The sequence below is a fragment of the Oncorhynchus mykiss genome, chromosome 10 (assembly GCF_013265735.2).
Source record: "Oncorhynchus mykiss isolate Arlee chromosome 10, USDA_OmykA_1.1, whole genome shotgun sequence".
NCBI lineage: Eukaryota > Metazoa > Chordata > Actinopteri > Salmoniformes > Salmonidae > Oncorhynchus > Oncorhynchus mykiss.
In genome coordinates, this window is record NC_048574.1 from 45,716,140 (window position 1) to 45,740,843 (window position 24,704).

Below are 24,704 nucleotides of genomic sequence, written 5' to 3' on the forward strand. Positions count from 1 at the left end.
GTGCTGGAATAGTGGAGGCAGCTCCTGTTTTCTTTGCGACTTGCACTAACTCTCTGTGGTTCTAAATCAGTAGTTGTTTAGTAGTCCGAAAATTTCGTAAACATTAACTTGCTTTTCCCATGCTGTAGGTCATGTACTGTTTGTTACATGCAATATGCTGTTTGGACTTCACCGAAGTTTTCTCTCTGGTTTTGTGGTTGAACTTATTCTGCCACTGTGTCTTCTTATTTTCTCAGCCTTAGGCCTAAGCACCACCCTATCCACATTGGCGGGACAGCAGTGGAGAATGTGGAAAGTTTTAAGTTCCTCGTCGTACACATCACGGTCGAGGGAAGGCAGGTGTGTGTAATGATGGTGGCAGGAGTGCGTAATGCAGAGCAGCCTGGCTCCCTTGAGTGCCTGGGGGGAAGAGCGGGAGCAGGGGTGACAGCAGACAGTACATGTACATTTGTTTAAATTCAACCCATGATTGTTATGATTGTTGTTATGATTGTTATTCTTGCTGCTCTCTCAAATATAAATTGAAATCACAATGCACTATGTGTCTGTCCACTGTAGTAAAGGCAACGGATGAAGTGAGGACAATGTAGTGGCCTACTACCTGTCTGAGTTCGAAGTACCGATTGGTCAAGATTCTGCAGCGAAACTCTTGGCTCCATGGATCCGCTGGAGCGAAGTCAGCAAGGGAGGATGGGCATGGGGATGGGCCGCCGGCCAACCAGCTCATCAACAATGTAATGTCTGTAGGTACAGTACAGGGATGTGACATGTTCCCTATACTACCTCAGTATCTCCATCCCTATCTATTAAAGCATATGTTATTTTGACCTTTTGCAGTCATTTCCTTCTAATTCTCTTTTGCAAGGATGAAAAAGAGGTCTGTTAAAGATCAGACCAGATTTTTTGCTTTGCTCTTTACTACTGTCTCATATAAACCTACAGCTCTGAATGCACGTATGACAAAGGCCATCAATGGTGAGAAACATTTGCTGTGTAGGTTTCAACTATTATCTTTTTGGATGTCACAGGCCATCCATGTGCAGCTAAGTGACCTCGTCTACTCTGCCTGTCTGTCCGTCCGTCTGTCTCTCAGCCACTCCAAACCTATTCCTATCACACCCGTAAGCGTTGCACAGGCACCTTTACAGACCTGGCTTTCCTGATTCTCCGTACCCTCCAAACACAGACTTGGCGTGGAGGCTACATGCTGATCAAGGCTACAAGGTTCAACTGGAGTTTGACACCTTCAACTTGGAGGATGACTGTCAGAACGACTTCATCAATGTGTATGACTCCCTGGTGCCAATGGCAGAGTGAGAAAGTGGAGACAAGAAACATTTTCCCATTGATATTTACTTCAGATGCCTGGCTCATGACTAATGAGTTCCATCCAAGTGCAATTGTCTGCCTCAGTTAAATCATTTTTGATCTCTGCGCAGGAAATGTGGATATTATAAATGCAATGAGCATCTGTCGTTCATTTCCTCTGGAAACGTCATGCTGCTGATGCTGGTAACCAACGAGGAGAAGAACTTCCCTGGCTTCAGATCCACTTACTCTGAGCTTCCCCTAGAGCCAAGGTGAAGCTGGTTGCTGTGGATAAACTATGGAATAAATATAATTTTGTGTCCCCAATGGTGGTGATACTCCTTATCCGTTTCTCTTCCTGCATAAATTGTGGCTGTAAACTATCAGGACTTAAAGGCACCTTCACTTCTCCAAATGTTCCCTCCCATTACCCACCTCTGATCAAGCATGGCTGCAGGGCCAGAATACCAAACGACCGCGCAGAAGTGTAGAATTGCAGGATATTAGCTTTGAAACTGCAACATTTTCTCTTAGCCTCATGACATAGAATAGCATTATAAAACTGGGACATTTTTCTACACAAAATATGTTGAAATGCAGGAAGTTGAGCTGATTACTCAAAATAAAAAAAAAGTACATTGTTTGTGGAGCCTCCTGCTGCTGTTGACTTTTGATACAAGTGTGTGTGTGTGTGTGTATATATACAGTGCCTTGCGAAAGTATTTGGCCCCCTTGAACTTTGCGACCTTTTGCCACATTTCAGGCTTCAAACATAAAGATATAAAACTGTATTTTTTTGTGAAGAATCAACAACAAGTGGGACACAATCATGAAGCGGAACGACATTTATTGGATATTTCAAACTTTTTTAACAAATCAAAAACTGAAAAATTGGGCGTGCAAAATTATTCAGCTCCCTTAAGTTAATACTTTGTAGCGCCACCTTTTGCTGCGATTACAGCTGTAAGTCGCTTGGGGTATGTCTCTATCAGTTTTGCACATCGAGAGACTGACATTTTTTCTCATTCCTCCTTGCAAAACAGCTCGAGCTCAGTGAGGTTGGATGGAGAGCATTTGTGAACAGCAGTTTTCAGTTCTTTCCACAGATTCTCGATTGGATTCAGGTCTGGACTTTGACTTGGTCATTCTAACACCTGGATATGTTTATTTTTTAACCATTCCATTGTAGATTTTGCTTTATGTTTTGGATCATTGTCTTGTTGGAAGACAAATCTCCGTCCCAGTCTCAGGTCTTTTGCAGACTCCATCAGGTTCTCTTCCAGAATGGTCCTGTATTTGGCTCCATCCATCTTCCCATCAATTTTAACCATCTTCCCTGTCCCTGCTGAAGAAAAGCAGGCCCAAACCATGATGCTGCCACCACCATGTTTGACAGTGGGGATGGTGTGTTCAGCTGTGTTGCTTTTACGCCAAACACAACGTTTTGCATTGTTGCCAAAAAGTTCAATTTTGGTTTCATCTGACCAGAGCACCTTCTTCCACATGTTTGGTGTGTCTCCCAGGTGGCTTGTGGCAAACTTTAAACAACACTTTTTATGGATATCTTTAAGAAATGGCTTTCTTCTTGCCACTCTTCCATAAAGGCCAGATTTGTGCAATATACGACTGATTGTTGTCCTATGGACAGAGTCTCCCACCTCAGCTGTAGATCTCTGCAGTTCATCCAGAGTGATCATGGGCCTCTTGGCTGCATCTCTGATCAGTCTTCTCCTTGTATGAGCTGAAAGTTTAGAGGGACGGCCAGGTCTTGGTAGATTTGCAGTGGTCTGATACTCCTTCCATTTCAATATTATCGCTTGTACAGTGCTCCTTGGGATGTTTAAAGCTTGGGAAATCTTTTTGTATCCAAATCCGGCTTTAAACTTCTTCACAACAGTATCTCGGACCTGCCTGGTGTGTTCCTTGTTCTTCATGATGCTCTCTGCGCTTTTAACGGACCTCTGAGACTATCACAGTGCAGGTGCATTTATACAGAGACTTGATTACACACAGGTGGATTGTATTTATCATCATTAGACATTTAGGTCAACATTGGATCATTCAGAGATCCTCACTGAACTTCTGGAGAGAGTTTGCTGCACTGAAAGTAAAGGGGCTGAATAATTTTGCACGCCCAATTTTTCAGTTTTTGATTTGTTAAAAAAGTTTGAAATATCCAATAAATGTTGTTCCACTTCATGATTGTGTCCCACTTGTTGTTGATTCTTCACAAAAAAATAAAGTTTTATATCTTTATGTTTGAAGCCTGAAATGTGGAAAAAGGTCGCAAAGTTCAAGGGGGCCGAATACTTTCGCAAGGCACTGTAGCCATGTGTGTGAAGCCTCAGTTATCAACGACCGCTGGCCTGTCACTGCTGCCCACTGTGTCCAGGATGACGTCAAAGTCAAGTACGTACTCACCTTCTTGTTCCTACTATTTCACTCACACTACTGTACGTTTGAGCCACGTTTCCCAACTGCTCTGAGGACTGTTCCCTGTAACCTCTCCTGTTTTCAGTTCAGCTTTCAAAATCATTGTGATCTTTGTGAAATGTGGGATCGTGAACTAAGAGTGTGTATTCCAACAGGTATCCTCAACCTCAACAATGGGAGACTTACCTTGGGCTTTAATGTTCAAAGTCAGACTGAAGATTGGACAGTGAAGAAGAACCTGAAGCAGATCATTCAGCATTCGGTCTACCACGCCCACACCTCTGACAACGACATAGCTCTTATGGAAGTAGACAGCCCTGTCACACGCAACCAGTGGAGGCTGCTGGGGGGAGGACAACTCATAATAACAGAATCTTGAGTGTCATTCACTATCCCAGGTTAACATCAATGTTGTAGAAGGCATAGGTCCGCATCATTAATATCAGTGTGCAACATCCTGAAGGAAGGACAGACCACTTCCAACATGTTATGTGCTGGTGTACTGTAAGGAGGAGTAGATGCCTGTCTGGTAACCCAGCCAGCAGCTAGTCTATCCTACTTGACGCATGTTTTATCCTCCCTTACTTTAGGTTATCTTCATGCCATCTTTGCCCTGCTCCTTCTGACAGGGAGCTGCTGAAGGTCCGTTGTTCTTCATGGGGTCAGTAGACTTATCTTCCTAGCTGGAGTGGTGAGCTGGGGGGGATGGCTGTTCCCATAGGAACAAGCCTGGCATCTACATCACCAAGGGACTGGATAAACCAGAAGACTGGGGTGTAGCAGACAAGGACTGAGGTATAGCTGAGAAGACGGGTGTATCTGAGTGGGAAACCAGGTTGTCTGGCTGCAGCAGAGAAGACGAGCCTGAGCAACACTCAGCCCTCAGGAGATCATTGTCTAACTTCTTAAAATCCACAGGCTTTTGATTAGTGTGCATAACACCGGACTTTACGGTGACTCTACAAGACCCATCACATTCGTTTAAAAAATATATTTTTACAGTTATACCCACAATTCTTACTTTCTAAACAAAATGCCATTCTCACATACTTACAGTACACTCACTTTGGCTGTGTTAGTATCTTGCTTAGAAAAATACCATTAAGTAAGTTTAGTAAGCATTGATTTCTTTTGAGACCTTGTTTGTAAATTCAATCTGGAGTGCCAGAGATGGTTCTGGGCGTTTCTAAAGTCAGGTCAGAGTGTTCAGAGGGCACACTGGACGCTCTGGCCCAGGAGGAGGGTTGATCCAAGTATCTGACCTCACAAGCACCCAAGCTAACTGGCTAACGTTGGCTAGCTTCTCCCAAACACCTCACTCTGACCATTTTACTCACCCTAACAGAGCTGGTTAGGCCGTTTATGTTACCCATAGCATTGGTGACTGAAACTGTGCTGACGTCAACAATTTAATTGTACAAAAAAAAATTGCTGACGTTTATTGACACCAGCCATATTTAATCAAATGTATTTATAATGTCCTTTACATCAGCAGATGTCAAAGTTCTATCCAGAAACCCAGCCTAAAACTCTAAACAGCAAGCAATGGAGAAGCATATTCATATTATTAAATTCATCAGTAATTCTGCGTTCATGCACACTCAGACAAGAGTGCTCTGAAATCGGAGTAGCCAGAGAAAATTTATGAACGCACCCTTAATCAGTTAACTCGAGTACATAATTTATACAGCTAAAATCTACAATGCGATGTGAAAACAAGTCAGTCCCCCCCCCCATTATCTCCCCAATTTCGTGGTATCGAATTGGTTGTTACAGTCTTGTCTCATTGCTGCAACTCCCATACGGACTCGGGAGAGGTGAAGGTCGAGAGCTGCGAGTCCTCCGAAACGCAACCCAACCAAGCCGCACTGCTTCTTGACACAATGCCCACTTAACCCTGAAGCCAGCCGCACCAATGTGTCGGAGGAAACACTGTGTACCTGTGCACCGTGTCGGCGTGCACTGTGCCCGGCCGGCCACACGAGTCACTAGTGCGCTATGGGACAAGGACATCCCTGCCAGCCAACCCTCCCTTAACTCAACCAATGCTGGGCCAATTGTGCAATTGTCCCCGGGTCTCCCAGTCGGCCACGACAGAGACTGGACTCGAACCCAGAATCTCTAGAGGCACAGCTAGCACTGCAATGCAGTGCCTTAGACCACTGCGCCACTCGGGAGCCTGAAAGTTGTGACTAAGGATTTCACCTTTAACCTCAATGTTGAAAATGCCAAGTCCATTTGCGATATTACAACCAAAAAGAAGTTACTGTAAGCAACACTTTTTTTTCACTGACATCATTGCATGTGCAATAGAACAGCATAATATATACTGCATTTATTTTTTACCTTCATGCTCCCCACTGCTTTGTCAACAACACAAAAACAATAACAATGGCAGAGGGGCAAAGAGTGGCACTGTTTCCTCCTACCATAGTGGATTCTCTTTGTCACGATCGTTTGTAGAATTAACGGACCAAGGCGCAGGGTACGTAGACTTCCACATGTTTATTCAGATGAAATTCACAAAAACCGCAACCGAAACGTGCAGCAAATGGCGTGCTCACAGGTAACTAACCAAAAACAAGATCCCACAAAAACCCAATGGGTAAAGGCTGCCTAAATATGATCCCCAATCAGCGACAACGATAGACAGCTGCCTCTGATTGGGTACCATACCAGGCCAACATAGAAATAACAAACTAGAATGCCCACCCTAGTCACACCCCAACCTAACCCAAAATAGAGAATAAAGGATCTCTAAGGTCAGGGCGTGACAATCTTTAAAGAAAGTGAGCTTTTCAAATTCTGCTAAATGTTACTTTAAATCAAGAAGTCAATATTATTCTGTTTTTGTATGAAAAATATTAAATTGTAATAATTTGTTTTTCCAAACACAGCGCAAACACAATGTACAGTCGTGGCCAAAAGTTTTGAGAATGACACAAATATAAATTTTCAAAAAGCCTGCTGCCTCAGTTTGAATGATGGCAATTTGCATATACTCCAGAATGTTATGAAGAGTGATCAGATGCATTGCAATTAATTGCAAAGTCCCTCTTTGCCATGCAAATGAACTGAATCCCCAAAAAACATTTCCACTCCATTTCAGCCCTGCCACAAAAGGACCAGCTGACATGTCAGTGATTCTCTTGTTAACACAGGTGTGATTGTTTAAAGAGGACAAGGCTGGAGATCACTCTGTCATGCTGATTGAGTTCGAATAACAGACTGAAAGCTTCAAAAGGAGGGTGGTGCTTGGAATCATTGTTCTTCCTCTGTCAACCATATTTACCTGCAATGAAACACGTGCCATCATCATTGCTTTGCACAAAAAGGGCTTCACAGGCAAGGATACTGCTGCCAGTAAAATTGCACCTAAATCAACCATTTATCGGATCATCAAGAACTTCAAGGAGAGCGGTTCAATTGTTGTGAAGAAGGCTTCAGGGCGCCCAAGAAAGTCCAGCAAGCGCCAGGACCGTCTCCTAAAGTTGATTCAGCTGCGGGATAAGGGCACCACCAGTACAGAGCTTGCTCAGGAATGGCAGCAGGCAGGTGTGAGTGCATCTGCACGCACAGTGAGGCAAAGACTTTTGGAGGATGGCATGGAATCAAGAAGGGCAGCAAAAAGAGGCCACTTCTCTCCAGGAAAAACATCAGAGACAGATTGATATTCTGCAAAAGGTACAGGGATTGGACTGCTGAGGACTCGGGTAAAGTCATTTTCTCGGATGAATCCCCTTTCCGATTGTTTGGGGCATCCGGAAAAAAGCTTATCTAGAGAAGACAAGGTGAGCGCTACCATCAGTCCTGTGTCATGCCAACAATAAAGCATCCTGAGACCATTCATGTGTGGGGTTGCTTCTCAGCCAAGGGAGTGGGCTCACTCACAATTTTACCTAAGAAGACAGCCATGAATAAAGAATGGTACCAACACATCCTCCGAGAGCAACTTCTCCCAACCATACAGGAACAGTTTGGTGACAAACAATGCCTTTTCCAGCATGATGGAGCACCTCGCCATAAGGCAAAAGTGAAAACTAAGTGGCTCGGGGAACAAAACATTGATATTTTGGGGCATGGCCAGGAAACTCCCCAGACCTTAAACCCATTGAGAACTTGTGGTCAATCCTCAAGAGGCGGGTGGACAAACAAAACCCCACAAATTCTGACAAACTCCAAGCATTGATTATGCAAGAATGGGCTGCCATCAGTCAGGATGTGGCCCAGAAGTTAATTTACAGCATGCCAGGGCGGATTGCAGAGGTCTTGAAAAAGAAGGGTCAACACTGCAAATATTGACTCTTTGCATCAACTTCATGTAATTGTCAATAAAGCATTTGACACTTATGAAATGCTTGTAATTATAATTCAGTTTTCCATAATAACATCTGACAAAAAATATCTAAAGACACGGAAGCAGCAAACTTTGTGAAAATTAATATTTGTGTCATTCTCAAAACTTTTGTCCACGACTGTAGTTCTATGAAGTTTTGTGTATTATTATAATCTCATTTGTCTTTTTGTATTGTGTTTTGTTAAAGTAAGGTGGGGGTTTTAAGGAAATATTTTCATTGCCTGTAAATATAATTTTTTAAATTGCACTTCAGACTGCTGTACCTCAGTAAACCTAACAGCTTGTGTACCTGCCTGGTGTAACGTTAAGCAACCTAAAGGTTGCATGTTCGGTTTTCGTCACGGACAACTTTATAATTTGAGCTAATTAGTAACTTTTCAATTACTTTTTGGCTATTTTGCCACTACATATCATAATAGCTAATCCTCCTCCTAACCCTTCCCCTAACTCTTTAATAACCTAACTCCTAAAGTTAACCCTAACTGTAAACCTTACCACTAACCTAACTTTTTTCAGTCATCGCTTGGCCGTACCTCGAACACAACCCATATTTGGGAAATCGGAAGTACCCAAGGCTGCAGACCGGAAACAGTATCGGGTACGTCTTTATTATGATCCCCCGCATTTGACTCTTATCCGATGTAAGTGTGCTCTATTTTCAGGTAAATTCGTTAATTTTGGCTTTATTAGCCAATTCAGCTAGTTTGCATTGGCTTGTTTTTCACCCATGACATGAGAATATAATATATAGTTAGCCAACTAACTAGCAAAGTAGCTGTTTTCTGTAGAAATGTAGCTAACGTAGGCTAAAACGCTTCTAGTTAAATTTACCTTATCCTAGCTAGTTAGCTGTCAATGCCGGACACCGTGTGTTTTTAGCTAGATACCAATGCAATTCATTATTTTATAGAGCTATAGGAATATCAGAATGGATGTCCTTGATCACATGCTGACAGACCCCCTGGACTCAGAGAAGGCCAATGATGGGCACATCACTGAAGAGTGTATGTTGGGAGACTGTCGAGTGAGCCTTCCAGAAGACCTGCTTGAGGATGTGAGTAGCAAGCGTTTCCATGTAAAAAGCCACCTGAGCACTAACGTGAAGTTCTTATGCTATTTATTTTTTAATTAAAGCATATACAGTACCAGTCAAGTTTGGACACCTACTCATTCAAAGGTTTTTCTTTATTTTTAATTTCTACATTGTTGAACATTAGTGACGCCATCAACTATGAAATAACACATATGGAATCATGTAGTATCCAAAAAAGTGTTAAACAAATCAAAATCAATTTATTTAGCCACCCTTTTGCCTTGACAGCTTCCCAGAGGCAATGGCGTATTGCTGCAGAATGCTGTGGTAGCCATGCTTGTTAAGTGTGCCTTGAATTCTAAATAAATCACAGACAGTGTCACCAGCAAAGCACCCCCACATCACTCCTCTTCCATGCTTCACAGAGGTAACCAAACATCCGTTAAGAACCAGATGTCTCAAACTTGGACTCATCAGACCAAAGGACAGATTTCCACTGGTCTAATGTCCAATGCTCATGTTTCTTGGCCCAAGCAAGTCTCTTATTCTTATTTGTGTCCTTTAGTAGTGGTTTCTTTTCAGCAATTTGACCATGAAGGCCTGATTCACACAGTCTCCTCTGAACAGTTGATGTTGAAATGTGTCTGTTGAACTCTTAAGCATTTATTTGGGCTGCAATTTCTGAAGCTGGTAACTCTAATGAAATAATCCTCTCAGCAGAGGTAACTCTGGGTCTTCCTTTCCTGTGGCGGTCCTCATGAGAGCTAGTTTCATCATAGCTCTTGATGGTTTTTGCTGCTGCACTTGAAGAAACTTTAAAAGTTCTTGAAATGTTTTGTATTGACTGACCTTCATGTCTTAAAGTAATGATGGACTGGCAGTTCTCTTTGCTTATTGGAGCTGTTCTTGCCATAATATAGACTTGGGTCTTTTACCAAATAGGGCTATGTTCTGTATACCACCCCTACCATGTCACAACACAACTGATTGGCTCAAATGCATTAAGAAGGAAAGAAATTCCACAAATGAACTTTTAAGAAGGCACACCTGTTAATTGAAATGCATTCCAGGTGATTACCTCATGATGCTGTTTGAGAGAATGCCACGAGTGTGCAAAGCTGTCAAGGCAAAGGTTGGCTACTTCTGAAGAATCTCAAATATAAAATATATTTTGATTTGTTTAACACTTTTTTGGTAACTACCTGATGCCATATGTGTTATTTCATAGTTTTGATGTCTTCACTATTATTCTACAATGTAGAAAATATTAAAAATAAAGAAAAACCCTTGAATGAGAAGGTACTGTTTATATGTATATACTACATGACCAAAAGTATGTGGACACCTGGTTGTTGAACATCTCATTCCAAAATCATGGGCATTAATATGGAGTTGGTCCCCCTTTGCTGCTATAACAGACTCCACTCTTCTGGGAAAGGCTTCCCACTAGATGTTTGAACATTGCTGCAGGGACTTGCTTCCACTCAGCCACGAGCATTAGTGAGTTCGGGCAAAGCTGTTGGTCGATTAGGCCTGGCTCGCAGTCAGCGTTCTAATTCATCCCAAATGTGTTCGATGGGGTTGAGGTCAGGGCTCTGTGTTGTGGTCAGATCAAGTTTTTCCACACCGTTCTCAACAAACCATGGACCTCGCTTTGTGCACAGGGGCATTGTTTTGCTGAAACTTTTGGCACAAAGTTGGACTCACAGAATCGCCTGGAATGTCATTTTATGCTGTAGTTTTAAGATTTCCCTTCACTGGAACTAAGGCCCCTAGCCCGAACCATGAAAACAGCCCCAGTCCATTATTCCTCCTCCACCAAACCTTACAGTTGGCATTATGCATTGGGACAGGTAGCATTCTCCTGGCATCCGTCAGATTCGTCCGTCCTACTGCCAGATGGTGAAGCGTGATTCACCACACCAGAGAACGCGTTTCCTCTGTCCAGAGTCCAATAGTGGCGAGCTTTACACCACTCCAGCCGACGTTTGGCATTGCACATGGTGATCTTAGGCTTGTGTGCGGCTGCCCGGCCATGGAAACCCATTTCATGAAGCTCCCAACGAACAGTTATTGTGCTGACGTTGCTTCCAGAGGCAGATTGGAACTCGGTAGTGAGTGTTGCAACCGAGGACAGAGGATTTTTACGTGGTATGCGCTTCAGCATTCAGCGGTCCCGTTCTGTGAGCTTTTGTGTCCTACCAATTCACATTTGAGTTGTTGTTGCTCCTTGAAGTTTCCACTTCACAATAACAGCACTTACAGTTGACTGGGGCAGCTCTAGCAGGGCAAAAATTTGACGAACTGCCTTGTTGGATAGGTGGCATCCTGTGACGGTGCCACGTTGAAAGTCACTGAGCTCTTCAGTAAGGTCATTCTACTGCCAATGTTTCTCTATGGAGATTGCATGGCGGTGTGCTCGATTGTATACACCTGTCAGAAACGGGTGTGGCTGAAATCACCGAACCCACTGAATCCACGTTTGTGTGTATATAGGGTATATTTCTATGCTTGGTACAGATTTGGTCCGGTCTGGACCAACTAAATTTGGTATTGTTTGGTGGCAGAGCTCATTAGAATAATAGCCAGTGTGTAGATTAGTATCCAAACATGCAAAGGAGGATATTACATGTGTTTAACTTTTGTGTGCCTGTTCATAATTAGACATTTCTGTATAGTACAGATCAAGGACCCACGATGTCATTCTGTTACTGTCCTTTGGTTACTGGCTGTCCATCCACTTCACTTACCGTAGTTCAATAACCAAAATATATTTTCTCAAACTCAAGGTGTCATATCATAGCTGACACCACCATTCCTTCTGCAGACATCTGAATCTGTGCTGTTCTTTGAATAAATGTGTCTTTGTAACATGTTCTATTCAAATGATTCCTTGTGGATAGAGTTGTATGGTTTGATTAGCTTTGCAATCAATGGTTTTTGTTTGGCATACTTATAAAAGTGAATAATTGGGGCCTCCTGGGCAGTGGTCTAAGGCACTGCATCACAGTGCTAGCTGTGCCACCAGAGATTCTGGGTTCGAGCCCAGGCTTTGTTGCAGCCGGCCACGACCGGGAGGTCCGTGGGACGACGCACAATTGGCCCAGCGTCATCCGGGTTAGGGAGGTTTTGGCCGGCAGGGATATCCTTGTCTCATCGCGCAATAGCGACTCCTGTGGCGGGCCGGGTGCAGTGCACGCTGACCAGGTCGCCAGGTGTACAGTGTTTCCTCCGACACATTGGTGCGGCTGGCTTCCGGGTTGGATGTGCGTTGTGTCAAGAAGCAGTGCGGCTAAGTTGGGTTGTGTTTCGGAGGGCGCATGGCTCTTGACCTTTGCCTCTCCCGAGTCCGTATGGGAGTTGCAGCGACGAGACAAGACTGTAACTACTACCAATTGGATACCACGAAATTGGGGTGCAAAAAGGGGTAAGAAAAAAATTCTAAATAAAGTGAATAATCGGAGTCTCTGCATCATTCTGGTACTCGTGGAATTGCTTCTCGTCATATGCTGTGTATCCATTATGTTGTGAGATTATGTTTACTGTATCGTGATCGTTACATTTACAATTCTGTGTATATGTTGTTTTGCAAACAGCCTGAAATCTTCTTCACTGTGCTGAGTGAAAGCACATGGTCTAAAGTACTGACCGATGAACAGAGGCAGCATCTCCGTCAATTGTTACCTCAGTTTCCCGACGACAACACCTCTGAACAGGACTGCACCATCAGCGACCTCTTCAACAACCAGAACTTCTGCTTCGGAAACCCCTTGCACCTTGCACAGAAACTGTTCGGAGGTAACACTCCCCATCTCTCTCAAACTGCTCATTTTTCGTTTTTTGAGTATGTCTCTGCATTATGTGTGACCCTGTGCTCTCCCCAGATGGCCATTTTAATCCAGAAGTGGTCATGTACAGAGAGCTGTGTGCCAAGTCCCAGAAAAAATGCCAGCTCTACTCTTTGCAGCAGTACTACCACAAACTCCTCAAACAGATCCTGGTCTCTAGAAAGGTACGGCGGACATCTTCAAGCTTCGATCTCAAGCACAAGGCGAATGGCCTCCGTCAGTATGTTCATTTTATTTCGGCGGGTTTAGGAACTACTGGAGTTGGCGGTCCGCAGTGGCCCTGACATCGCGGTAAAGAGAAAGTGCCCCGCCCGGACGCCTGGTGAGATGCAGGAACAGAGGTTCAGAGGAAGAGTCTGCTGGATACTAAGGGAAGTTAAAACGGAGTGTGGAGACCGATACCCATCATCTGACGATGATGGTGAGCCTGCTTTCATCAGCCTGGATTGAAACGGAATTGCATTTAGCAGCATTGATTAAGTGTCAGAGTTCATCTTTCACTGTTCACTATGAGTCAATCCCAATCTGAACCAATCATATGTCGTCCTTTGTGTTTGCGGGTACAGCCTCTTCGCTGCCAACACCTCGGCCTCCTTCCTCTCCCACACCTACTGTCTTTGTCAGGGTTCTGCCCAGTCTCTCCACCCAGGACATGAAGACCACAGGTCAGTTACACTACAGTAGCTGCATAAGAGACTATGTATAGGCTGTGCAGATAGACCGATTGAAGATTTGGGACGTTTGCTCACACAGCTAAACCAGAGCTGGGAGAGAAGGACATGAGAGCCATGCTACGGAGACATAGAGAAAAGAGGAGACGACAACCGGTTAGTTTCTTCTATGCTTCTCCATACACACACACATCCCAGAAATCTGCCATCCATTTGAATCCTGAAATCAATGTGTGAATGGATATGAGGGACACTCTCAACCTAATATCATCTTGCACAACATCCCCTCGCGTCCTAATCCTCGTCATTCTTATTTGCACAGGATCATCCAGATTTGATGACCTCTGACATCCACTTGGGCGACATGATGTCTAGAGTGGACGTGGGTCGTAAAGGAGCCATGATGGGTGAGTACAAACACCAACACCATAAACGTCAAGCGAAATGAATCGTACATAGCTGGACTCTATATGATCCTGTGATCACAGCCAATGTCGAAACAATCTGAACTTGTACCTTCTATTATCTAGCACTGTTTGAACTGGGTCGGCCCAAGAGGAAGATGAGGAGAAAAAAGATGAGGAGAATTAAAGTGGAGTCCGAGGATCCCTGTCAGGCTCTGATGCCTTCAGAAGCTCCAGCTCTATCACTTGACACCCCAGCTGCTCTTCCTGACACCCCAGTCCCTCCACTGCCCAGTGTCAAGGAAGAGTGAGTTAATGTAGTCATCCCGCAAAGATGGCATTTTTACCTGACGAGTTTCTAATTAAATCTGGCATTCTATTGATACATTAGAACATCTGTGGTAATAGGTTTGATGGAATGAATCAAAATCCCAGCTTGACTGATATTCCTGTGCTACGGACATTTCTATGCGGTCATGAATTCAATTGCACACTGCACTCCATGCTTTTCACTCTGCGTAGGCCTGCTCTCATGTGCATCTTCTATCGCCATCTACAGGCCGTTGGGGGAGGTGCAGAACAGCCCTGTCATGGCAGAGGAGATTGCTGTGACCTTCTTCAACCTGCTGGAGAATATCCTGAGACTAGAGGGGCTCGCCAGCACAGCCATGGTATTCACTCGTGCCTGCCTACACAAGTACATAGCCACACAAAGGTTGTTTTTTTGTTGTCAGTGGTTCTCAAACTTTTGACCCTCGACCCTCCAAGAAGAAGTGGTTCAAATCTTGCATTTTGAAAACGTAAGATACAGAAATAAACTACGTTTTATACTTTCATTTTTAGCTGAAAGTCATTCATGTTAGGAGCCAGTATCAAGTAGAGATATCATGCCATTTCTCTGGAGTCCAGAGCAAGCAGCTACAGTAGGATACAGCCTGCTTGTAAGCAGGAGTGGATGAAAAGTATGGCCTTTTTTCTTCCTCACAAATATCGTAATTCATTCGCCAGAACACGTTACATCTTCATCCCATAAGTATTGAAGGAAGTGCGATGTTACTGCAGTTTTGAGAAATAGTTTTTGCCAGGCAAAATCTGGGAAAATGTCACTAATCTAGGGATGCGCGCCTAGCAATTCTGACGGCTGGTCATTCGTCAACAGTCAAGACATGCATCTTTTTGGATGAGAAGTTTGAGACAACAATTTGCTGCAATACCGTAGGCTTATGTTAGTAACCAGATCGAAATGGGTCAGTTTTACACTCGCGACCCCCAGTTTGAGAACCACGGGTGTATGTGATGAGCTGAACTCTATGTATTGGAACTGTTGTAAGACTTGAAAAGGATCTAATGATTCATGCATGTCCCCGTGTTAGTTGGAGGAGAAGGTCCGACAGTGGCAGACATCTCCAGCTAGTTCCCGGAACCCCCGGTTCTCCTCGGCCTCCTGCTGGTCAGAGATGGTGCTGCCGGCCCTGCACTTCCTGGCTGGGGAGACTAAAGGTGAGCACGGCAGACTCCCTCTCCTCTGGATCATTTAAAGCAGTAATGTGTCCCATCGTTATCTTTCTTTCTGCTCTTCGCTCACCATCTTCCGATCTCTCGTTCAGTTGGTATGATGGCTCTTCCCAGTGGCTTCACCCCTTGTGTTGTGTTCAGGGAAAGCTCACAGCAATGGAAATGGATTGGTAAGATCTCTTTTGTCAGTTAGTTGATTCGTCCAAATTCTGGTACAATGCAAATGAAAACATTTCAGAAGTAGGAGACGTAGAGATTTGTCTCAATTTCCGGTCTTGAAGGTCCAAGTGAGAATGGAGAGAAGGATTTGAGTGCTCTGTGTCAGCTGTGGGTCGACTCCAAGGGCCTGGTTGTGGTCAAGGTATTACAATGACCCATTTTCACCTCTCACTCCTCTCTGTCAGGGTGGTCGTTTTCTGTTCCCTGTAATACACTTTGAATAAAATAACAATGTCCTCCACAGGCAGAATGTGAAGAACTAGCAGAGATGACTTCTCCCACCCCTAGAGCGTAAGTTTCCGTGTTTCTCATGTCACGGATGACCTTCCTCAGAATGACTTAGTGTATGTGTTCATTGCCATAGAGGGGTTTTATTGTAATACTGACTGTTGTTCTCTCTGGAACTAAGCAGTTGGACAGACTACGTGGTGCGGTCCAGCACTGGAGACGAGAGGCATGTTTTTCAAGTGCAGGTCAGTGTCACGTCTCTACCTTTTTTTTTTAGTCTTGGATCTCTTCTGTATCGAGTACCATTCATAAAGACCACACACATTCTCTGCAATCGTTACGTGTCCGTGCTCTTGTTTTGATCATCAGGAGCAACAGCGGTATGACCAGCCACACAAAGCCTTCACCTTCAGAATGCATGGCTTTGAGTCTCCGGTGGGGCCTGTTAAAGGGGTCTTTGACAAGGAGATGTCTCTCAACAAAGCCAGAGAGCACACTCTGCTGCGCTCGGACCGCCCAGCCTATGTCACCATCCTCTCCCTGGGTAAGACTGACCCCTGTCGTCAGTGTGAGATGTTGTTGCGGTAGCTTCAGGTTAGATGTGCGGTATGTGACTGGACTGCTGCTCCTCCTCAGTGCGGGACGCAGCAGCCCGGCTGCCCAACGGAGAGGGGACCAGGGCTGAGATCTGTGAGCTGCTCAAGGACTCTCAGTTCTTGGCGCCAGATGTCACCAGTGCTCAGGTTAGAGGTTCACTGTTTCTGGGTTATTGTTGTCACTCGTATACACAATGTTTTGACACAGCTGTCCGGTCGGTGTTTGTCTGTCTGTGACTGAGCAAGGCACCCGATGCGTGGCTTCCTGCAGGTGAACATGGTTGTGAGTGGGGCTCTGGACAGGCTGCACTATGAGAAGGACCCCTGTGTGAAGTATGACATCGTCCGCAAGCTGTGGAACTACCTGCACCGCGACCGCGGTCAGGAGGAGTTTGGTGAGTAGGACATTCTGCCAATGGAATAGGATAGGAATTGTCACAAATGCTGTAACTTCGTCCCCAGGCTATTGTGCACAGCGCATATACACCTGGGATATCAACCACTCAAAGTTGGCCTTGGTGGGAGTGACCTACGGAGTGAAGTATTTGTTGTCTATTAATTTTAGCGAATCGCACGACTGCGAGGCGTGGCTCTGTGCTTTTGGCGTGCTAGCGACTGGGTTAAGGCTAGGGTGGAGGTGTTGTGGGAGATCTGTTAGTAGTTTAAGCCAATGCCTATGCGCCGAGAGCTTCTCCCGGCTCTCTGTATTGGCTAACGAAAGGCCACATTTGACTATTACAACTACTTTAACTACAAGTTGTTATTCTTTCCCCGCCCAGAGAAAATTCACCAGGCTCAAGCTGCCGCTGCCAAGGCCAGAAAGACACTTCAGCAGAAACCTAAACTTGCATCCAAGCCTGTGAGTCCCACCGCCTCTACTCTGCTGTGACTACTGCACTGCTGACAAATAGATGGTTCATAATCTCTCTTCTTACATACCCTCTCTGGAGACTTGGCATCTTTGAATGTGGAAAGTCTTGGCTTGAACCACTTGTCAATGGAATCCTGGTGGACTAATCACACTGTTTCTATATAATGAGCTCTGTTGTTGTCTGACATGCACTGAGTGGACAAAACATTAGGAACACCTGCTCTTTCCATGACACGGACTGACCAGGTGAAAGCTATGATTCCTTTTTGATGTCGGATGTTAAATCCAGTTCAATCAGTGTAGATGAAGGGGAGGAGACGGGTTAAAAAAAGAAGGGGAAAAAAAGAAGGATGTTTAAGCTTTGAGACATGGATTGTGTATGTGTGCCATTGAGGGTGAATTGGCAAGACAAACTATTTAGGTGCCTTTGAACGGTGTATGGTAGAAGGTGCCAGGCTTCACCGGTTTGTGTCACGAACTGCAACACTGCTGGGTTTTTCACGCACACCAGTTTCCCGTGCGTCTCAAGAATACTCCACCACCCAAAGGACATCCGGCCAACTTGGCACAACTGTGGGAAGCATTGGAAGTCAACATGGACCAGCATCCCTGTGGAACGCTTTCAACACCTTCTAGAGTCCATGCCCCAACTCAATATTAGGAAGGTGTTTCTAACGTTCTGGACACTCAGTGTATATTATGGTATGTGTGTTGATGGTGACGAACCATCCTGTGTGTTATAAGTCTGGCAGTAAGGAGGGCGGTGGTAAGACCTCTGGAGGCCTGGAAGCTAGTCATATGGGGGGTCCCATGTCCCCAACTCCCAGCACCCTTGGAACCCCCAAATCACCCCTAGCCCCTGTAGCCACAACCCCCACCAAAGCTGGGATCCCAGATTCAGTCAAGACCGGTCCTGGGTCAGTATAAAACCGCTTCTGTGGATGAAGTCTTATCAGGCTCAATTAAACACATTCAGTACTTGTATATTCTTGATGTTATGGAAGTACTAATGCCCTGTTCTCTTCGCTCTTAGTGTTCTCTTAGTGTCTCCTCCCCCCATTCCTCAACTGGGGACCCTGTTGTCCAGCAGCCAGTGTGGCCCACAGGTCTCTCAGCCAGCTACCTCCCAGCACTCAGCCAGGGTAGTGGGCCATCAGTCTGGCTCTCCGCCTCAGGTAAGAGTGGTCTCTGCCCAGACAGCAAGAGGACAGCAGGCCATGTTGGTGCACCAGACCCCTCGACAGATCAGAGTGCCAGTCACTGTGGGTGCTAAGGGCATCACACAGGTGAATAACTGACCATCCTGTTACCAACAATCCTATTTTTAAACAACTAACTGACCGATGTCTGTTCAATTATTTGAATATCATTTTGTTTGTTCTTTTCCTGTGGGCTCTGTGTAGTTTCTGTAGAGATAAATCAGATCAAGCCTGAATTGTGCGATGTAGTAAGGAGCTGTAGTTACAGGCCAAGATTCTACATACACTGCTCAAAAAAATAAAGGGAACACTAAAATAACACATCCTAGATCTGAATGAATGAAATATTCCTATTAAATACTTTTTTCTTTACATAGTTGAATGTGCTGACAACAAAATCACACAAAAATGATCAATGGAAATCAAATTTATCAACCCATGGAGGTCTGGATTTGGAGTCGCACTCAAAATTAAAGTGGAAAACCACACTACAGGCTGATCCAACTCTGATGTAATGTCCTTAAAACAAGTCAAAATGAGGCTCAGTAGTGTGTGTGGCCTCCACGTGCCTGTATGACCTCCCTACAACGCCTGGGCATGCTCCTGATGAGGTGGCGGATGGTCTCCTGAGGGATCTCCTCCCAGACCTGGACTAACGCATCCGCCAACTCCTGGACAGTCTGTCGTGCAACGTGGCGTTGGTGGATGGAGCGAGACATGATGTCCCAGATGTGCTCAATTGGATTCAGGTCTGGGGAACGGGCGGGCCAGTCCATAGCATCAATGCCTTCCTCTTGCAGGAACTGCTGACACACTCCAGCCACATGAGGGCTAGCATTGTCTTGCATTAGGAGGAACCCAGGGCCAACCGCACCAGCATATGGTCTCACAAGGGGTCTGAGGATCTCATCTCAGTACCTAATGGCAGTCAGGCTACCTCTGGCGAGCACATGGAGAGCTGTGCGGCCCCCCAAAGAAATGCCACCCCACACCATGACTGACCCACCGCCAAACCGGTCATGCTGGAGGATGTTGCAGGCAGCAGAACGTTCTCCACGGCGTCTCCAGACTGTCACGTCTGTCACGTGCTCAGTGTGAACCTGCTTTCATCTGTGAAGAGCACAGGGCGCCAGTGGCAAATTTGCCAATCTTGGTGTTCTCTGGCAAATGCCAAACGTCCTGCACGGTGTTGGGGCTGTAAGCACAACCCCCACCTGTGGACATCGGGCCCTCATACCACCCTCATGGAGTTTGTTTCTGACTGTTTGAGCAGACACATCCACATTTGTGGCCTGCTGGAGGTCATTTTGCAGGGCTCTGGCAGTGCTCCTCCTTGCACAAAGGCGGAGGTAGCGGTCCTGCTGCTGGATTGTTGCCCTCCTACGGCCTCCAACGTGTCTCCTGATGTACTGGCCTGTCTCCTGGTAGCGCCTCCATGCTCTAGACACTACGCTGACAGACACAGCAAACCTTCTTGCCACAGCTCGCATTGATGTGCCATCCTGGATGAGCTGCACTACCTGAGCCATTTGTGTGGGTTGTAGACTCCGTCTCATGCTACCACTAGAGTGAAAGCACCGCCAGCATTCAAAAGTGACCAAAACATCAGCCAGGAAGCATAGGAACTGAGAAGTGGTCTGTGGTCCCCACCTGCAGAACCACTCCTTTATTGCGGGTGTCTTGCTAAATTCCTATAATTTCCACCTGTTGTCTATTCCATTTGCACAACAGCATGTGACATTTATTGTCAATCAGTGGACAGTTTGATTTCACAGAAGTGTGATTGACTTGGAGTTACATTGTGTTGTTTAAGTGTTCCCTTTATTTTTTTGAGCAGTGTAGTTTAGTGCAGAAAACATGGTAATTAACTACAATGCCCATAATCCATTGCGCAGCCGTTTAAACTTGTCCGGTCTGTGCGGAGCAGAGAAGAGAATGCGCAATCGAGAGGGATTGAAAGCATTTGCTTCGAGAGCATGAAAGTACTACGTGATTGATAGTTATTCAGCAGTCATAAAAGTATGCCTTATTTTCTTTGATGTCTTATTTACTTTGAAGAACTACTATAGAGATGAGATTACTTGGAATGAAGTAACAAAGTCATCAAATATTAAAGTAATGTGAATAAATTATGGTTAATAAGTGGACAGTAGTAATGGACAGCAGTGGTTTAAAGTACTTAAGTCAAAATACTACTTAAGTAGTATTTTGACTTATCTGTACTTTGACAACTTTTACTTCACTACATTTCTAAAGAAAATAATGTACTTTTACGTCCCTACATTTTCCTTGACACCCAAAAGTACTAGTTCAATTGTGAATGCTTAGCAGGACAGGAAAATGGCCTAATTCACACACTTCTCAAGAGAACATCCTTGGTCATCTCTACTGCCCCCGATCTGTTGCCCTCACTAACACATGCTTCGTTTGTAAATTGTGTCTGAGCATTGGAGTGTGCCCCTGGCTATCAGTAAATTAACAAATAAAATGATTCTGGATCATTTTCTTTATATGAGGAATTTGAAATGTTACTTTTACTTTTGATACTTAAGTATATTTAAGACCAAATACTTTTAGTATTTTACTTGGTGACTTTTATTTGAGCAATTTTCTATTAAGGTATCTTTATTTTTACTCAAGTTTGACAATTGAGTACTTATTCCACCACTGATGGACAGTCTCTACCATCATGGGATTTTTAGAAATGGTATTATTCTGTGTTACAGCGTTCAACCCACATAGTTCATAGTGCGTTTTAATGTTCCAAAAAATAATCGATACCGTGAAAAAAAATTCAGAATTGAACCAAAACTGAACCGACCTCAATAAGCACAAATTGCTCAGCACTATTAATCAGACATCGTCTTGAACCACAGATAAGAGACATTTCTTTGCTGTAATGCACCGGTGCATGTAAATGAAGGGTTGTTTCTCCTCTCTTCACACTGTTACCGTGAGCAGACCGTGGTGTCGTTACCACTAAGGACCCTGTCTTTTGGTAGCCCCATCCAGGGGCAGGTAGCCAGAGGGCAGACGACCCTGTCGATGTCAGGCCTGACCACTGCTCAGACTGGCTTCCCTGGCAGCCCTGCACACCACACAGCCTCCCCCGCTGTCCTACAGGGAGTCACCAGCCAGAACATCATCCAACAGGTGAACACGAACATTTTATATTTTCGTAGGAGCCATTTTAAGAAGGGTTTACATGGAAATAAGCTTTCAAAGAGAACATTTTAATCTAGTTTCAATGTAATGTGTTCATGAAAGAGCCTTCTTTTTACATTTTGTTGAAATCATTTTCTGTGTTTCATGCTCACATAATTTCTGTCTCTAAAGGTGGCCATCACAGGCCAGATGGGCGTGAAGGCTCAAGGTGGAGCAGCTATTTCAATAGCCGCTACGGATCTCCGCATCCAGGGCAAAGATGTGCTCCACCTGCCCCCCTACTCCAAAGGACAGACGGTGCTGCGGATCACACCTGAAATGATGGCCACCCTCACCAAGTCCCCCGTCACCACCACCAAACTCACCCCCGACATGTTAGGCACCGCCACCACCAAGAGCATATCTGCTACTCTCCATTTGACCCCACCCCAACACTCCTCCCCCTGCAGCCCAGCCTCCTCCTCGGGTGGCGTTCTGACGAACAAAGCCTCCGCTGGCACCACCACCCTGCTGAAGGCTGCAGGGGACGCTATGCGCCTGATGCCCACCCTGGCGGTCGCTATGGCCGAGCAGAAGGACCAAACCTTCTCCACCGTCTCCTCGTCTGACTCCAAGAGTGGCACCACCATACGAATAATGCCCGGACTCGGGGTCATCCCACAGAAACGGGCCAAAGCCATCACCGTGACAACGGCCACCAGCAGCAAACCAGTCTCCACTGGGGCTGCGACTGTCCCCAAAGCCACCAGCGGCTTGGCCGTAGCTGAAGGGGTGACGATTGGCCCTTCTGCCTCAGGCTCCCTGACTCTGGGAACAGCCACAGATACTGTCCGCCAGGTCCCCGTCACAGCCACAGTGGTGTCCACACAACCAGTAAGACCCACAGCTTCATCAACATGACTATTATCTGCCTCTTCTATTTACTGTGGGATTCAGGATGGTTGTATAATAACAGCACTGTAGTTGGGAGGTTTATCGTCAATGGATATGTTTTCATTTCAAGACATTCTTCCTAGCCACGTTCTCTATAGCCCCCACCACCTACCTTTGAAATGGTCTTCCAATGATTCTCCCCGTCTTTGTCTTTATTTCCCCAGGGGAAGCTACCAGCTCGGATCCCAGTGCCTCTGTCTGTCCTCAGCCAACCACTTAAAAGCAAGAGTGGGATGACCACGCCCATACTGAAAGGAAACATCAGTACGAAGTGAGTCGTCATGTTCAGCCTTAATGGTCTGTAACAATATATGTGTCAAGTCTTCCCAGTGGCAGTAAGCAGCCTGGTATAGACTGACTGGGGTGTCTCTGCTCTGTGCAGTATCAGCAGTCTGGGCAGGAACATCATCCTCACCACCATGCCTGCAGGCACCAAGCTGATAGCTGGGAACAAGCCAGTCAGCTTTGTCACGGCGCACCAGTTACAGCAGCTGCAGCAACAAGGGCAGACCACTCAGGTCAGTCAGCAGCTTATTCAATACTCACCCAGCACCCAAACAAACTGAATTCAGTTGTAGGAAAAGTAACGTTTAGTATGCAGGAGCATTTCCTGACCTTGTGATGGGGGGGGGAAACTCCTGGCCCGTGGCATCGGGTATAGTAGTTGGTAGGGCTGGTTGATGTGCCTTGTCTTCCCCAGGTGCGTATCCAGACGGTGCCTGCCCTGCAGCTCCAGCAGCTCTCTGCAGCAGGCTCCCCCAAGTCTGTGTCCGCTGCCGTAGTCACCACCGCACCCTCACCCAAACGAACCCCGGACCCGCCACCGCCGGCACAGTGAGACGCAGTCCCAGAGCCTGCTACTGCTCTGTGCGGTGCCACGACCTGCGCTTCAGAGGCAAGTGATGCTTGGGAGCCATAGCGCATCTCTGCTCTCTCAATGTTTTGGAGGACACTGATGTCTGGAGAGTTTGCAGCAGATGAACGGAGTAATCCCTGGACAGCGTAAACCATTTGGAGACATTTGGTTTCACCTGACATACAGTGCCTTCTGAAAGTATTCATACCCCTTGACCTATTCCACATTTTGTTGTTACAGCCTGAATTCAAAATGGATGAAATAGATTTGGTTTCTCACCCATCTACACACAATGCCCCATAATGATAAAGTGAAAACATGTTTTTAGAAATGTTAGCACATTTTATTGAAGATTAAATGCATATCTCATTTGCATAAGTATTCACACCCCTGAGTCAATACTTTGTAGAAGCACCTTTGGCAGCGATTACAGCTGTGAGTCTTTCTGGGTAAGTCTCTTAAGAGCTTTGCACATCTGGATTGTGCAACATTCCCCATTATTCACTTCAAAATGATCAGCAACCTCTGACAAATTGGTTGCTGATCATTGCTAGCCAACCATTTAAGTCTTGCCATAGATTTTCAAGCAGATATAAGTCAAAACTGTAGTTCGGCCACTCACGATCATTCACTGTCTTTTTGGTAAGCAACTCCAGTGTAGATTTGGCCTTGTGTTTTAGGTTACTGTCCTGCTGAAAGGTGAATTCCTCTCCCGGTGTCTGGTGGAAAGCAGACTAAAGCAGGTTTTCCTCTAGGATTTTGCCTGTGCTTAACTCCATTCCTTTTATATCCCGAAGAAATGTATGATTACAAGCAGTGGAGGCTGTTGACCGGAGGACGGCTCATAATAATGGCTGGAATGGAGTGCATGGAAGCCACATGTTTGACACAATTCCATTTATTCCAGTCCATCCATTACGATGAGCCGTCCTCCCTTCAGCAGCCTCAACTGATTACAAGCATACCCATAACATGATGCAGTCACCACTATGCTTGACAATATGGAGAGTGGTACTCGGTAATGTGTTCTTTTGGATTTGCCCCAAACATAACACTTTGTATTAAGAA

At 45.4% G+C, this 24,704-nt stretch overlaps 1 protein-coding gene and 1 long non-coding RNA gene across 6 annotated transcripts; both read left to right on the plus strand.

Moving 5' to 3' along the window:
- The first annotated feature begins 233 nt into the window (after positions 1-233).
- Positions 234-827, plus strand: LOC118936928. Its single transcript, XR_005034355.1, has 2 exons — positions 234-339; positions 559-827. It is a non-coding gene; the product is annotated as an uncharacterized LOC118936928 (long non-coding RNA).
- A 7,850-nt stretch (positions 828-8,677) lies between these two features.
- Positions 8,678-24,704, plus strand: LOC110534032 (nuclear factor related to kappa-B-binding protein-like). Of its 5 annotated transcripts, none has more exons than XM_036990450.1 (26): positions 8,678-8,739; positions 9,009-9,152; positions 12,728-12,929; positions 13,016-13,143; positions 13,229-13,400; positions 13,546-13,644; positions 13,733-13,806; positions 13,973-14,057; positions 14,181-14,361; positions 14,614-14,725; positions 15,428-15,554; positions 15,662-15,739; positions 15,851-15,930; positions 16,033-16,079; positions 16,198-16,261; positions 16,386-16,560; positions 16,653-16,759; positions 16,884-17,007; positions 17,392-17,471; positions 18,228-18,400; positions 18,517-18,658; positions 21,644-21,835; positions 22,019-22,720; positions 22,945-23,051; positions 23,163-23,298; positions 23,481-24,704. In XM_036990450.1, the coding sequence occupies exons 2-26, from the start codon at positions 9,027-9,029 to the stop codon at positions 23,616-23,618; spliced, it is 3,651 nt and encodes a 1,216-aa protein (XP_036846345.1). In that variant the 5' UTR covers positions 8,678-8,739; positions 9,009-9,026; the 3' UTR covers positions 23,619-24,704. The 5 variants fall into 5 exon arrangements, with proteins under 5 accessions (XP_036846345.1, XP_036846340.1, XP_036846344.1 ...); XM_036990445.1 differs by having other exon boundaries at positions 18,517-18,769; positions 23,481-24,703; XM_036990449.1 differs by having other exon boundaries at positions 16,201-16,261; positions 18,517-18,769; positions 23,481-24,703.